Source organism: Fukomys damarensis, unplaced genomic scaffold (genome assembly GCF_012274545.1).
Source record: "Fukomys damarensis isolate Sample0158 unplaced genomic scaffold, DMR_v1.0_HiC HiC_scaffold_35, whole genome shotgun sequence".
NCBI lineage: Eukaryota > Metazoa > Chordata > Mammalia > Rodentia > Bathyergidae > Fukomys > Fukomys damarensis.
In genome coordinates this window covers 56,305,618-56,322,522 of record NW_022900947.1, presented here as the reverse complement: position 1 = coordinate 56,322,522, position 16,905 = coordinate 56,305,618, and the positions used below count along the sequence as shown (strand labels likewise).

General features: G+C 36.4%; 1 protein-coding gene across 1 annotated transcript in view; it reads left to right on the top strand.

Moving 5' to 3' along the window:
* Gc (GC vitamin D binding protein) overlaps nucleotides 1-15,114 on the top strand; it is a 37,583-nt gene extending 22,469 nt beyond the window's left edge. The window contains exons 7-13 of the mRNA XM_010606106.2: nucleotides 1,127-1,256; nucleotides 2,116-2,318; nucleotides 3,580-3,709; nucleotides 4,159-4,256; nucleotides 5,795-5,927; nucleotides 11,857-11,911; nucleotides 14,958-15,114. Of these exons, the coding sequence (XP_010604408.1) occupies nucleotides 1,127-1,256; nucleotides 2,116-2,318; nucleotides 3,580-3,709; nucleotides 4,159-4,256; nucleotides 5,795-5,927; nucleotides 11,857-11,892 (730 nt within the window). The 3' untranslated portion in view covers nucleotides 11,893-11,911; nucleotides 14,958-15,114. The remainder of the gene's footprint in view (nucleotides 1-1,126; nucleotides 1,257-2,115; nucleotides 2,319-3,579; nucleotides 3,710-4,158; nucleotides 4,257-5,794; nucleotides 5,928-11,856; nucleotides 11,912-14,957) is intronic.
* Nucleotides 15,115-16,905: the final 1,791 nt, after the last annotated feature.

Here is a 16,905-nt window from a genome sequence, read left to right as displayed (position 1 = left end):
GATATAGTGAGTATATAAAAGCAGATATGAGAACAGCACAGCATAATTCCATTTACACATACAAATCTTGAAAGAATTTTATAACATTGACATTTATCAACTCTGTAGTGTAGGACTATAGATTTTTTTTATTCATTAAGTTTTTTGGTACATTTTAGGTATACAATATGATGACATTCATCACTGGGAATTTGTACCATTACATGATATATCTTGGGTCTTATTTTTTCCCCATTCCCCTGACCTCCCTGCAACTCCTCCATCCATCCCTATTTACAAAGACTTCTTTTCTGTTTTTCCCTTTTCTCCTATTTATTCCTTTCTCTTCTTCCCTTTCCTCTGCACTTCCCACTTCCCCTTCCCCTTTGGACCTTTTCTTCCTATTTCACAATTTGATCCTAATTTGCACTTTCAGTTTCTCACACCAGAGAAACTATTCAGTATTTACACATGTGTCCTATTTATTTCCCTTAAGAGTATGGCCTCCATGTGCATCCATTCAGCTATAATTGTCTCTAACTTGTCATTCTTTATGGCTGAGTATTACTCCATTAAAAAAATAATTGTATTAATTCTTTTAGCTACAGTTTTTAAGTGAATTTATAGACAACAAGAGGCCACAAAAATGCAAGGATAAGAAGACATGGCTGCTTTCTTTTTTTTCCCCTCCACAATTGTTTACTTTTTCTCCATTTTGTATTTTTCAGGTTTACAGTACCCGGTGTTTACAGTCTCTGTGTGGAGCTAGTGGATGTGCACAGCACATCTCAATTCTCTCTTCACTCCCTTCCCTCACCCTCCATCTCACGACTCCCTTTCCATTTGAGAAAGATCTATCTCCCTATTTTCCAATTATCCGTTATTGCTGCTTTGAATTCAATATTTTAAAGGTATGCTTCAACTGTGTAGATCTTACCAGACGAGAAGCTGCATTTGAGCTCTGAAAACATGCAAATATTCATTTGGATGATTTAATTTTGAGTATGTGGTTTTGGTACACAGAATCTATCACACTGCAGTTGTGCTCCATGCTTTGAAACTAAACCATTCATGTAGGTAGTGTGTTGATGAGACCAAGGAAACTGAGAATGTGGGTATGCTAACAAACTTATTTTTAACTCATTAGCCATCTCATAAAATTAGCCCAAAAAGTGCCTACTGTTGATCTGAAGGACGTTTTGCCACTAGCTGAAAATATCACTGTAATGCTCTCCAAATGCTGTGAGTCCACCTCTGAGGATTGCTTGGCCAAAGAGGTACAGTGACCGCCATTCACATCATTGGGCGCAGCGCTGGGTACACATTCCAACTGGCACACACTCTTCTGAGGTGCTTTTCCAATGCATTATCTTCCTACTTCTGTAAAGACAGATTAACAAGATTCCAAAATTGAAATCTCTGCAACTTTTAAGTGTCATAATCAACATACAAGGACAAGATTAACTGACTCCCAAACTCTTACTTCTATCCATTGGCCACCTATGATTATTTAATAATTCAAACTGAATATATATGTGTGTGTGTGTGTGTGTGTGTGTATGTGTGTGTGTGTATTGAATATAATTTGAAATTCAGTTCTTCATTCACACTAGCCACATTTCAAATGCATAATAGTACTGGATAGTGCAGAAATAGATCATTTTCATTACTACATAAAGCCCTACTAGCATTGAGTACTATTAGAGTCTACTAATGTTTTATCATACTTTTTATAATTTAATAGGCAGCTCATATGTTTTCACAATCTTTAATTTGTATAATTTTCTCAAGCAGATACCAATTGAACTAACCATGTTAGATGAAGATCAGTCTTCAAAGTCTTGTTCAGCTCCTTCAGTAATAGATATATTGTGTTACCTGGTCTTTTCCTATCAAAAATGAGTGACCATATTAATGGATTGTTTTACCGTGATGCACAAGGCTAACTAGGACTCTGCTGCATGTATCTGTTACATGTGTCTCACCTATGCCTCTCGATACTCCATCTTTTTATTTAAATAAGAACATTCACACTGGCTTTTATAATATGCTTCTAGGACTTATTAGATTAAATTTTATTTTTAATAAGGCCATCGAGAAAACTAACAATGCACACTTTCATCATTCCACTGGTAGCTGCCTGAATACACGACAAAAGTCTGTAACAACTTAAGCAAGAAGAATTCTAAGTTTGAAGACTGCTGTCGAGAAAAAAAAGACTTGCGCACTTTTAAATGCTTGTACTTCATGCCAGCCGCCCTCCCACTGAAGCTGCCAGCCTTCAAGTTGCCCACAAACACAGAAGTGTGTGACCGAAGGAACACAAAGGCCTTGGATCAGTAAGTAGGGGGCTCTGGAAGGTGCTTCCGCTCTGCTTTACCCAGACAAAGCCGGGAGGAGGGAAGGTAGGCTGTCACTCACTTCAAACAGGCGAAGTTCTTTGCTTGTTTTTTTTTTGGGGGGGGGTACCAGGGATTGAACTCGGGTCCTTGCGCTTGCAAGGCAGACCACCGAACCGCTGAGCTAAATTCCCAGCCCTGTTTTGTTTTAAAGGACTTGAAGAATTTGTTAATTGATTAGCAGTTTGCTCAAATTTTAAAAACTGAATAATTCATTTTAAATGAAGAGCAACTGATTTTAATAGAAAGATTTTTATATGGAGAAACAAGTTTGGAATTCCAGATTCTGCCTATTGCTCAGATTAATATGCATCCATGACAAAAGAAGTGACTCGATCTTTCTAAACTCGAATCTCTTCTGACATAGCCTGAAAATAATAATCGCCTGAGTGCACAGGTCGCTAATAAGAAATGCATGTAGACAGGCAAGTGAAAGTAAATGTGAGATTTTTATACAGTAAGATTCCCCACTCACATAAAATATAGTAAGACAAGGATTTTATCACATATTAACTAGTTTTATCATATTACTTGTAATTTACTACCACTAAATGTAAAAAATTTAATTGTGAAGAAGTGATAAAACTTTATCTTGTTTTACCTAACTATAAAAAGAACTATAACAAAAATATGCCACGGGTGGCCTATACGATGAAGATATGCACACTAATAACATAAAAATAGTTCATGAGCAGATTGGCAAAACACTTCATGGTATCAATTCCCAATATCAGACAGCAGAATTTAGATAGGACTGGCACTTTATATTTTTCTTATAAATACTATTTTATGCATGCATAGAAAACAGTAAGATCAGATTAATAGAAGAATTTACACAAACCTCTTTTTACACAAAAGTTACGGTACCCACTCGATGTTACCTATAGGGTCAATTGTATTACAAAGGACAATTCTTTAGGAGTTTGAAGATGTGTTTATGTATATATGATATATATTTAGATATTATATATAAATCAGATTATATATTGTTATTATGTAGTATATAAATATATTATTCACTTCAAAGTAAGTATTAATAATATATTTTAATGAAATTATATAATCTAAAACCTGTTGACATTGAGTCAATTTGGGCTAAATCTCTTCATTAAAATGCATAAGCACTCTTCCTTTGTCACAGGTCTATCCTGTTTCAAACATGAACACACTCATGTCTGCCTTCTTTTCTCTCTCATGCCAGGTATACATTTGAACTGAGTCGAAGGACTCCTGTTCCAGAAGTATTCCTCAGCAAAATACTGGAGACCACCCTGAGAAGCTTTAATGAATGCTGTGAATCTGAAGACTCTGCTGCCTGCTTTACTGATAAGGTATGCTCAGGAATTTCTTTATCAACATGTAGGTCAAGGGTTAGTAAACTGTAGCTCATGGGTAACTGCCTACTTGTGTATGGCCTGCAGGATCAGAACAGAAAAAATCACTTTACATGTCTTAAGTGTTGAAAAAAATTATCAAAAATAGATGACTAATTCATAGTGCATGTCAAATTTCAGTGTTTATTATGAAATTTCATAAGAACACAGCAGTCCTTATTGTTTACATATTTTTCAGGACTACTTCTGTCGAGAGGGGAAGAGTTATAATGGAAAATTCATATGACCTGAAAAGCCTAAAACATTTACTTACTATTTGGCCTTCTACAGAAAATGCTTACCAATACCTGGTGTGGATAAGATATGGGATTCTGATTTAGTAGTCTCATGGGACAATGTTTCAAGACAAAGGATTTGTTATAGTATTATTATTTTTTTTTAAACAGGGTTCTCAGATGAAGAAGGAATTATCTTCTTTTGTTGAGAAGGGACAAGAAGTATGTGCAGATTATTCAGAAAACACATTTACTGAATACAAGAAAAAGTAAGAGGCTTCTTCTGGTTGCAGTCTCCAAATGCATCAGTGATATTTGCCTAGTAACATGCTATGATTCTAACAGTAATTAAAAGTTTAGGATATGCTAAGTGAACAAAAAAATGAAGAGGGACAATTAAAGAGCTTTTAAAAGTAGAACCTAACATCAGTATACGAAGGTACTTGATTCTTGGGAAAATTCCTCCTTTGAAAAGACCAGGTCATTCTCTACTTTATTTAATAACTATCCCAGATGCCTTTCAAATCATTTTGAACCAGAATTCCAAGTGAGCACAAATAGAACTTCCAAAAATATCTCCCTAAAGAATTCTAAAAGCTTGAAATCTTCAATGATCTCCATGAACTGTGCCTTAGCAAAGCTAAGAGAAAAGAAAATCTATAAGAGCCTTAATTTTGAAATGGTGATTTTTTTTTTCAATTATTAGAAAAGTGTTTAATGGCAGGGACAAGGGAAAAAAATGAGAAGCAAGACCTGTCATGTAAAGGTACATAATCCCAATAATGAATGTAACTGTACTGTATACCTAAAATGTACTAATAAACTCAATAAAAAAGTGTTTAATGGTATAATCTCAAAAGAACATTATGGAGGCAGGATAGATAACATCAAATAGATAAGTGAAACTGCTAACAGTTTTGAATTCCAAGGTTGCATACAGCTAACTGAGAAATCATTTTATATTCCCAATTCCAGATGAACACAGAGTAGACTTGACATTTGGGCTAGGCAATTAGAGTAGACTGAGACTACTGACTTTAAGTATCTGAAATTCCCTGCTCCCACCATTTATTTTTCCCATCTTCTACATTCTTGCTGGTCAGCCTTGCCTCCCATCCCAGATACCTGCTTGTTTCAATAAGGCTTTTGTGGACAAACTACACTCTTCTTTCTCCTCTACCGCTCATTGGTCATTTCTAGGCCAGCAGGAATATCTTGCAGAAGGTCACAAAACCAGGGACCCCAAAATTGCAGATTGTTCAATGAAAGAGTCAAGGGCTAACAAGTCTATCACTATCTTGAATGTGAGGCAGCAAAGAGCAGCTAAAAACAAGAGCCAAAACACCTGACTCTCATTTTGGTGCTTTCTAGCACAGGGAGTCTGGAAGAGGAAAACTGAGGGGGGATATACAGGAGGAAGGAAACACATACAGGCATAGGAGGTCTTGTAAATGGAATATTCTTTAAGGTGCTTAACGCTTAAATTGGAGACAATTTAAGTGAAAGGACAGAGGAAATAGAAGAGAAAATCATTCATGTTGAAATAGTGGCCAAATGAAAGGGGTAAGATTGGAGAACAGTTTCAGCAGCAATTTATGTGTTTACTGTCATGGTTATGAAGGAGGCATAAATTTTTCTTTCTAATCTCAAATGTCACCAAAATTCATTCCACGATTACAGAAAAGATAAAATGTTTTGATTCTGTATTTGTATTTCTATTTTTTTACTTTGCAAGATCTGTCCTTTTGCCTTAAAAATGTTTATTAAATGCATCTAGTAAAACATTACATTAAAATGGTGTTTTTAGACTATCAGAGAGACTAAGAACAAAACTGCCTGATGCCACCCCCACTGAGCTGGCAAGCCTGGTGGACAAGCACTCAAACTTGGCCTCCAAGTGCTGTTCCATAAATTCACCACCTCGCTACTGTGACGCACAGGTAGGAAAGCATAACCCTGTACTTATTGCTTCAGAAGACTGAAAGAATTTGTGCATGCTGATTTACTTAGTTCTGTCTTGTTACTAAAATGTTATCATAGGGGTGCTGTTATAAATTTGGTGTCTTACCAATGAGAGTAAGAAAAAACTGTTTCTCTATTATGTTCATTTGAAAGCAAACTTTTGAAGGTAGTTACAATCTGAGGAAATTTTATGTTTTAAGAAGCTAAAAGGTTTACAAACACAGCAAAGTGTAGGGTTTTCAGGCTACTGGTAACAACTTCTAAAAAGTGAAAGAAGAGAAGAATGTGGTACAAGTGTCAGTCTCTACATATGCTTGTGTGTGTAGGTTGTGTGTGTGTGTGTGTGTGTGTGTAGTAGTAGTAGTAGTTATATACACATGCATGCATAAGGGCAGATAAATTCATAAAAAAATATACTTTTAGAAAATGGAATCATGCCTTCTATTCTATCAAAATATTAAATTTAACTTTGTTTTAAATAACACCAGAAAAATAAATGTATCAAGAATTTCTAAAGGTCACAAGAATGTTTCTTTACCATAAGAGTAATTTTCTGAATTAGAGGATTTACTATTAAATGTTAGCCATTTTTAATCATGAATATTTCTTTCAGACACTGTCAGTTGGCTCTCAATTCTAAAAGAAAAAGAAATGAGAACTCATATATGAATCTTTCAACTTCCTTCCCCACTCTTCTCAATTTTTGTTAATTCTCTGCATCATCTCCTCTCTTATCCTCCTCCCTTTTCTTTCTCATTCCTCTTCTTCTGTCCTTCCTCCTTCTCTCTTTCTTAAATATATTTGCATAGTTATCTCATCATGTGTTTTTTTTACCCTGTATAAATACAAGCTTTTCTGTAATAATAGATAAATTGGTGTCTCCCTGTTCATGGTATCTGAGGTTTTTTGGTTCTCTCCTATAAACTAGTGTGAGGCCAGAACTTTGTGTCCTCTCTATCTCTTTATGGACTGCTGGATAACAGAGACCTGGACAGGCTGTGTGGACCATTGTTACCAGTCCTTGGCTCTCTTTGATTCCTGAGATTTGTCAGTGTCTTACACTGTACTCTCTCACCAAGTCAGTTACCAACCTTGTTCTGTAGAAGAATGTTTTGTATTCCTTTTTCAGAAATAGTCCATTTGTACACATTTTGCATTTTAACTATTACCCTCTGAATTACTTATATTATTTAGAAGAGCCTAAAGCTAAGGGCAACACTGTATTTCATTTTACCACATTGGAGGTAATAGTGATAATTCTAAGAACTTTGTGGTCTTATCCACTCCATTTATGGAATATAGAGGCACTATTAAAAACAACTCTATATCATGCTACAATGCCCCCCCCATTTGACTCTGAAACTTATATTAAGTTGTATCCCTTTCCTACTCTGGTGGTTGCAGTTTAGGTGTTTTTGGACAGATTGAATTATTTTTTTCTTTTGTTTTTACTTTATGAAAAAATAAAACAAATTTTCATAACCAAATAGTAAGAGAATAACAAACTGTGTCGCATTATCTTCAAAGCAGTTACTCAGTATGAGACATAAACCACTGCTACACATCTTAATTGTCCTGTGTTGGGAAGGACCACTTATGTTTTAAGTTACTTTTTTTTCTTGCTGAGACAAAATACCTGATACTCAAAGTTTAAAAAGGAAAGGTCTATTTGGTTCACAGCTTGTAGAGATTTCAGTCCATGGTTGGCTGGCTCCAAGGCAGGGTGGCATGACAGAGGGGCAATACATAGGGGAAACAGTTCTTGGTAGGTAGAAGGAAGCAAAGCAGCAAGTGGCAAGCAATGACAGCAGTCCTCTTTCTCTCCCTTATAGTTTACCAAGGCTACACACCCTTAGGGCAGGTAGCACCCACACCCTGGGTGGGCCTCCCCATTATCTACTCCCAGAACTATACCAAATCAATCAGTAGACTCATTTGGCAAACCCCAGCATCACATAGTCTAGACCCAGCCACCACGAAGAAGCCCTACCTATGAGGCTTTGGGAGGACATGTAAATATAAGCCATAAGAGTTTATGATATTTTAACATATTAGTTTTGTTTGTCTTTATAGGAAAATAACTATGCTGTGATCAATGGCTCTTGATTAGATTTGTGACTTAATGCTAATCATAAGTCATTTTCTATAAATGAAAGAATTTAAGAATGAATTTGAATTTCTGTTTATTCATTAAAGTATGAAGAAACAAAAGTTGGCTTCTTTTATAGTATATTTGAAAATATCCAAGAAATCAATATAAGAGAATCACAAAAGTAAAAATACTGGAAGAAAATTACTAAGATTACTGAGTGTAATTTCTCACCCAGTTAGTTCCTTGCAGAAACCATGCAGTCCTCATTTAAATGGCTGTAGTCAATGTATTTTTTTTCCTGCCTTAGAAATGGCCTATTTCACTGCAGGTAGCTCCACTTATGAGAACAGTCTTCTACAAATTAATCATGAGAGTCCACTCATAATTTCTATTGAACCTACTCTGGATTTCTCTAAACTGGGAAATCACTTTTCTGTTCTCAGTAACAACTCTGTTACACTTGAAGTGGCTTTTTAAAAATCTTACACTATAAATATCAATTCCCTTGATATTTTAGTGGTTTTGTTTTGTTTTATATTGTATTGTACCTGATAAACAGTTTGTAATCTGTTTGACAAATGCAGCTACATGGTGTTCATTCTTTTCTTTTTAACTTTCCTGGGGGATTACCTTAGGGATAATTTCTCTCCTGATTTTTACACATACACTCTATTCTCAAACCTATTTGCTAATATTCTTTGTGATAATTTATAGTCAGAATTTCAAATGGATAGTAAAAAATCTGCTGCTTAAATTCTTCTGACAAAAAAATGACATCTTTATCTTCCATTAAAATTTAGTAAACACAAAATTTGAATATAAACAGTACAAAAGTTGAATCATCAGGTCATTTCTACCACTATGGACATTTAAATATTTAGAATAAAGTGATTAAATTGATCAGTTTCTTCCTTTCGTACTATTTTGCTTTTGATGACCTAAATTTAGGTCACTTGCTATTAGAAGAATTTTCCTTCTACAATGTTTTTATCAGTATATGTCTGTGGCAAACAATGATTGCCTTCAGCATGGGTGTCTGATACAAATACATGTCACATCGTGATCATTTGTACCTCCCCTGTGCTCCTGTGCTCCCCCACTTCCTTCCCTCTCCTTTCCCAGAACCCTTGTCCATCTCTACAGAGTCTACCTCCCTGTTTCTTAACACAGCTCTTTGATTCTTGGCCATTTAAAAAGAGAGCAAAATAAAATGAAGCATGCTTCTAGATGCTGCACAGAACCTCACTGTGAAAACCTCCCTGTCCTTTGCTCTCTGCTTTCCAGATGCATGCTTTCCTCTTGACATCACAGAAGACAAACTCACTTTGGAAATGAAATGTATGCTTCCCCAAGCCCCTTGTCTTTCACATCTTTGACTTGCTTTCCAGTGCATTTTCCATTATAACATCCTATCATGCTAAAACACTTTTAGTGTCAAATGCAATGATGAAGTAACAGATTTCTGTTTTCTTGCTTTTTCGCCAGCATCTTATACTAGCAGCTCAGTGGTACATCATTCAGTATTTGCTAAGGAAGAGGGAGACGAATGGAGTTGTTGAGAGTTGTGTACACAGCTGATGATTTAGAGCTCCAAGATGTTTGACTCAGTGCTGTCCCTGTGGCATGTCCAGCTGCCCTGCTAATGCCATCTCACAGATAAATAAGCAAGCTCACTGCCTTTCTGACTGCACATCAAGGGATGCCCAACAGAACAGCATTCACCTGAATTCTCCACAATCAGTGTGGCTATTTTTCTTATTTGATGCAAAATTTATTAGGTCCTCTTGCTCTATATTTGCATGACATTACTTTTCTTTTCTTTTCTTTTTTTACTCCTTTTACTTATATCCAGGGTTTGAGTTCTGCTTGCTTTTCTACATGCACTTGGCACAACTACTAAGAGTAGCAAAAGGGACCAGAGGAGTTTCACTAGGTGGAAATCCAACTCCACCATCATCCTGACATGCCTGAGAAGCAGACAACAAGTGATTGTTTTCTCCGACTTTACCGTGGCTCTGTCACACTGGCTCACCTAGTTATGCCACAGAGGCCCACTGTATGCAATACAACATGCAGTTTCAAAATCAGACTTCAAATATTTTTCGCTCTCCACCATCACTTAAGCAAGGCATCCCAATACACCCTTCTGAGAACTTACTGATCCTCCTCTGGGATTTGACTAAGAGATTTGGTCAACACTGTAGAAAGCTGCTGTCTGTAGCTTTTCTTTGGTCTGTAGAAAGCTGCTGTTATAAGCTGGAATTCAGCACCAGAACCTTGAAAACAGACAAATGCACACAGCCAGGTGGGGCCGGGAGGACAGAGTGCCAACTGCGCACTCCAGGAAAGTCCATCACATTGCTTCAACTCTTTTTTTTTTTTTTTTCTTTTTTGGTACCGGGGATTGAACTCAGCTCCTTGCGCTTGCAAGGCAGGCCACTGAACCGCTGAGCTAAATCCCTGGCCCGTATCGCTTCAGCTCTTACACCTCCTGGGAGATGAAGAACGCAGGAATAGCCTTACACAAGCACATGTTTATACGATACTCTAAAACAACTCTGAATGTTAAGTACACTTTCACTGCCCTTTCACAGACAGGTGGAACATGATTTACAGAGGTTACAGGATGTTAAGAAAAGTCTGGGTTCACTCTGTGCATTAGCCTGTTCCTCTCACTGCATGACACTGTCGAGGGCTTCAATCTTCATTGAGCTCATTAGTACAAAAGCAGCAGTCTTGATACTAAAATACTACTATTGCCTGAAAACTTACAATTATTGTTAAAATAGCAAAAACTACACCTAATTATAGTCTTTACTTGTGAATTAACACTTTCTTTTCACTGCCTCTGTCCAATTTGTGTTAAAGCTGCTTTTCTCTTTATCTCAAAAATAAAATTAAAAGTCAGCATGACCAAAATCTTGTTCTCAAAGTTTTCTCTTATGTTTCCTAAATTTATGAATATCACCAAAATTTTCCTCAAATAAAAGCTTAGCAGTAATTTTTTCATTCTCCTTTTTCTATACATATTCAATCAAATTCCAAATCCCATCAACTCTCACTCAGTATTTCTCAGTACCCTACCTGTCTTTTCCAACATTTTTAGCCCTTAATTGTAGGAAATCTTTCACCTGCATCACAGCCTTCCCACATGGTCGTCTGTCTCCAAGCTGTCCGCCGGGCTTCATGCTCAATTCCATTGCCACACAGAGTCAAAATAACTCCTGCAAAACACAAGATGGTAAATAAATTCTTCCCACAGTTTCCCATTGCCGCCAAATTGAAGGCTAATTTTTCCCTCGTCAAGAGAGTTAGAACCCTTGATCTCTTCCTCAGCCTGACCTTTCATCGCTGTGTCTTGTGCCTCCTGCTGGGATTCTCCAGAACTACTTGCAGTTTTCCAGACACGTTAAACTTGCTCTTACCTCAGGGCCTCCGCACAGAGTGACTCAGTCCAGCTTCCCTGTCTTTCATTCGGCTTCAGGACTCTGTTTAGACACCATGTACCCTGGGAATTCCTCCCTGGCAGTGGGCTCTTCTGATATCCCATGGCACTCTAATTAGCATTTATTTAATTCTTTTGTCTTTTGTTTTGGTCTGTTTTTCCAAGAAGACTATAAACTCTTCAAGGCAGGAAACAATATGTAGCTAAATAAATGTGAAACACTACCACTGAGAACTGCAGTATGAAATTGCATTTGGCAAGACTCTTCTTCTAAGCTAGGTTTCAAAATAGGGTATACCTTTTCTGTGATCTAATAGTCTGAAAATGAAGGCCCTTATAAATTGTGCCTAACATAATTTTTTGTTATCAGATTGATGCTGAAATGAAAGATACCCTGCAGTCATAATGCATCAGTGTTTTCCTTGGTGAGTACACCTTTATATATGGCACCAAAGAATCCAACATTATACAGTGTATCTTAAAATCAAAGTGGGAAGGGGAATTCATTCAGATTGCTTATCTTATTTATTATCTGTTCAAATTTATTTTACAAGTGAGAATAGTAAGTGTCTAGTACAGGTAAGGAGCTTGTACGACTGCACACAGCCAATTTCTGACACACTTACGGGTCCCTCCGGATTTTGGTAGCTCCCCAGCCTGGTACTACATCCATCATAATGACATCATAGAGATCATTAAAGGGACCCTGGTGTCTTTTAGTATGAAAAAGTGTAAAGGCAGGGATCACCAAGTCCTAAAAATAACACAGCAGGGTGTTTGAGAGGAAAAGACATTCTGCTGCAACTGAAAGCAGCACGGTTGAAATAGGGCCACACTAGCTCCTTCAGACATTACACTTTCATTCATTCAACAATGAAGATATTAATTTATTTCCTGATGCAGATATTAAAAATATAAATAGTTTATTTAGACATAACTTCACACCTTTAACTCAAAGTGACCTTAACTCTCCACATTTCAACCAAAATATTTCTCTCCAGATCTGTGTAGATTCATTTTAAAGAAATACATCTGTGATTTTTAAAAGATGTAAACAATAGATTGGGTTTACCTTAGATCTTAGTTGAACTAGGCTTTCTACTGCTATCAAATTTTTGCTTTATTTATTTTGTTCTCTTACTACATTTTCCAAAGTCTGGAACCAAATGCCCTCTAATCCACTGACGAAGGAAACTAAATCATTTCACCATATTCTACTTTTCTGTCAGTTATTTGAATTATTTGAAGCAGTAAAAATAAAAACACTCAGAAACAGCCCAAGGTGAGTGAGTGGTCAAGGAAACACATTTCTGAATTCATCCAGTATGTATTAGACTCTCAGTCCAATTATTTATCTTTGTGAACTTGAATGTGTTATCTCTACTGTCTAAATTTCAGTTTCCTTCTATGTAAAGTGACAATGTTGATATCTACTTCAGTGCTGTCAAAATGATTGAAAAGATGTATATATGTCTAAAGATTAATAATAAATATTAGCAATAATACTGGCAAATTGTTGCCACTGATGTTTCAACTACTAATGCCAACTCCCAAATGCACCTCCTGGGACCAAGCTGTTAACACACAGCTTCTGGGGGTACCCAATATCCTGACTGCTGCAAAGGCCTCCTTATGCTATCAGTTACCTTTTTTTCTCTGGTAGTAATTCTTTTGATTCATAGTCATTATTTTCATCTGTATAAAATTTTTTTATCTTTTTCACTGTGTTAGTTTATATTTTTTCTCTAAATTTTTGAAAAATCCCTCAATTTTTGTATCACCCACTTATTTGGCCACCAAAATACATTTTGATAATCTGAATATTAGCTCCAAAATCATTCACAAATTTCTTCCATAGAGTTCAGCAAAATGCATTGGCTCTTTTTAGCTCAAGTTAACCTCAGTCTGCAATGATGAAGACCCACCAATAATCCATCATATCAGGAATAGTTACATGGTTTTGAGAAATATAGATTATACTCTCTTCACAAGTTTATAGGATTGGTGCACACGACATGCAGGAGTAATGATACAACCTAAACTTTTTATTAGGTTTCTAAAATGCAATCATCAGGCTTCTAAAACACAACCAGTTCCAGGGTTTCAGAGGGAATTTTGCAGCCCTAGATTCATTCACTTACGTGCAGCTCTACCTCAAAACAATATAATACCATTAATGGGCTGCTCTGAACCCAAGGTTTCATTTAATAACTAATTGATGAGTACTTTTTCTACCAGAAATTAATCTAGAAATTATCCAGTTTCTTCTATGATTTTTCTCTGACTGTAACAGATATAAGCTTGCTGGTTGCTGAAGAGGCATAATGCTTAGGATGAAGCTGTTCCTATACAGTTCAGCTAACTTTGGGTGTCCTTATATTTCTTAACAATTAAAACCTACCCCTCTCTAGTGAGATTTGAGCAGCTTCTAGAAAGCCAAGTCCTGTATCAATAGGTGTTGTGATTCCTAGCTAAACATTTAACTCATACCTTATAGTCAACAGTTACATGGTTCTTCACAAAGGTTATTACCAATTTGAGTTGTCATTTTGACAGTTTTGGGGCCCTGGTCAATTATTGTCTTCAAGCCTTCAACCTCCCAAATCGGTTAGTGGCCATATTTGAATGTCCCATGGAGAAAGAATTACTCTCTTGGTCTCTCAGAACCAAGTAATCTTTTCCCCTTCAGCTTTGGAAAAAAGTTTTTAGTGTCCCATAGATTGCCAAGGGATAAAGATAGAATCAAGCTGGGTGAAAAACATTTTAGATACCAGTGTTATGGCCAGCACAGAGATCTCATGCTAGGGGAGAAACAGATGGCAGGGTGGAAGAGGGACATGTTTTTGTCCCCCATCTCACCCTCATTCCAAGGTTAAACTTACTGGAGACAATGAAAAATGGAATTCTTCTCAGTGTGCAGACAAGACTCTATTAGGTTGTCTTGAAAGAGAGAAAACGTAATTACTATAATCCAAAGTAGAAGATAATTTGATCTGGGGTCCCACAATCCCACACCCTAGTGACCCAAAGATCTCCCATTACAACCCCACTCTCAGATTCTACCACCCCTCAATTATGCCAACCTATCAACCAAGATTTTAACACATGGGCTTTTTGTATGTTGAACTTCCATACTATCGAAGGGGCTTCATTTTGCTGTTCATTGCCATTTGTGTTCTGGCAATGATTATTTATTCTCATAAAGCAGAAAGCCAGACACACTGTTAGTTTACAGGAAAAAAAAAAACCTGTATATGCTGTATATGTGCCTTGTCATCACAAGAATGATGACTTCTTTTCCTTGAATATTGGAAATTGCTTACTTTCTTCTTCTGGATCCATAAAGTGGACCATCTGGATAGATGAATCATGCTAGCCAGGTTTACCTTTACCATAAACATAAAAACAGCATGACCTTGATGCCTTTTATAAGCTTTCTAACTTACCCATTCATCTGCACTGTTCTTGTAGACCTCAGACTGGAGCAACTGTGGAATGAGCTCTGACTGCCAAACCAAAGTATCCAGAGACCCTAGAATACTCCTGCTACATTGTCTTCATGATCACCATGATGATTTGCTAAGAGAATAAATTGAAGTATATTGCAAACAATAAATACAAGCGAGAATGATGGTCTTAAGAATGTCATACATCTTTCACAAAGATGAATGGGAGGCAGCCTGAACATCGCCAGCCCTGTTTGTTACCAGATATTTTCTTTTTCTCTAAAAGACAACATTAATCATCCACTATATAATTTCCAATACATTGAACTCCATTCACTGATTGCATCTCAGGCTTAGTGGGTGCCATTAAGGAAAAGCTAGCCAGCCTTCTACCACAAACTACCTGAGATAACTCCCCACTTAAAAGCAAAACAAAATGCCCTGAGATTCCCTTCTTGCTTCCAGTTGCAAGTTGCATGGCAAATACATGGTGTTCACTGTATGAAAACAAAGCCTTTGTGGCCTGAGTGAGGTTTTTTCTTTTGCTTGTTTTTGCCAGACTCATTATAAACACAATTTTTCAACTTACTTCAATTTACAATATATAAAATCTGTATGATTTTCTGTGTGCATTCTTTGCCCAGGAAAAATGAGAGTGCTCTATCTTTGGAAGAAAGATCCTATTTTCAGAATAAATATATCTCTTAAATCAATACAGGCCAAGGAAAACCTTCTAAATGCAAAGCTAATTGTACCAGAGAATTTGAATTCACCTCATGAAATGCAGAATTATATAGTACAGATGAAAGTATTTCTCGGAAAACGTAAGTGCAGTTGGCCAAAATCATCTGTCATTAGCAGTATCCTAAGTTCCATTAAGATGTATTTCATTGGCTGAAATTTGAAACAAGGTCAATTTCTCACCTTAACTAGAAAATAAAATGCACATTTCCTCACAGTTTCTATGGTAGCAGTTTCAGGCTTCCTTTCACAAGGATTCCAAAATGGGAAATAAATCTCAAATACAGAACCCCTTCAGATGCATGAAGTCACAAAGCAACAAAGTGCCCACTACATAATTAGACAGCATTTTTAGATACTGAAAAATGTCTGCAAAAATTGCCCTACAAAAGCTTAAAACAACTCTGAGAAGTAGATATCATTTACAAAATATGAGAAGACAGATTCCAAAACGGTGGATAGTTGGCTCAAAGTCATAGTGTTATCAAAGCACAGAGTAGGGTCTTTCCTTGAATTCCAGCATTTCATGGGAGATTAATGGGCATATTTTAACCAATTTAGTTTTGAAACATAATGCATAATTCTCATTTCAAGACTCAAAATTGACTGTATATAATTCATCATGCCCCAAATTCATTTAACCACCAACACCCTTTTGTTAGTAATTACCTAGAATAATTGCTCCATGAACTTAATTTGGAGAATTATGCTCTACTTTTGTTTGAGAGATTTGAAAATCACTCATGAATTACTGAAAACTAACCCAGTTTGATCAAGACTTTTACCCTTGATCAGGTAGAACTGGGTATTTCTGTCACTAGGTAGCCAATAAATTTTACAAGATTACCTGGAGAAATGTTTTCACAGATCCACTGAATATACAGTAATGTTTTGGTTCACCAATGCTTTTGTTTGAAAACATCTGGGTTCACAAATAGAAGCATTCAGCAAAAGTTTTCTTCTGCCCACAAATTGCACATCAAATGAGGAACACCACATTGACCATCTTCCTCACACAAACACAAATGCAGCCATCTTCCCCTTGAACCATGGAACAAATTAAGTTTGTGAACTGAGGTACTACTGCATTCTCCAAAAGAACACATTTCACCATTTTTTCTTAAATTAAGAATCATTGATCCAAATACTCTGTCATTTTAGTATGTTTATTTTAGATTATATATATTTAAATATATATATATATATATATGCCTTTATTTTCATTTCGTAGG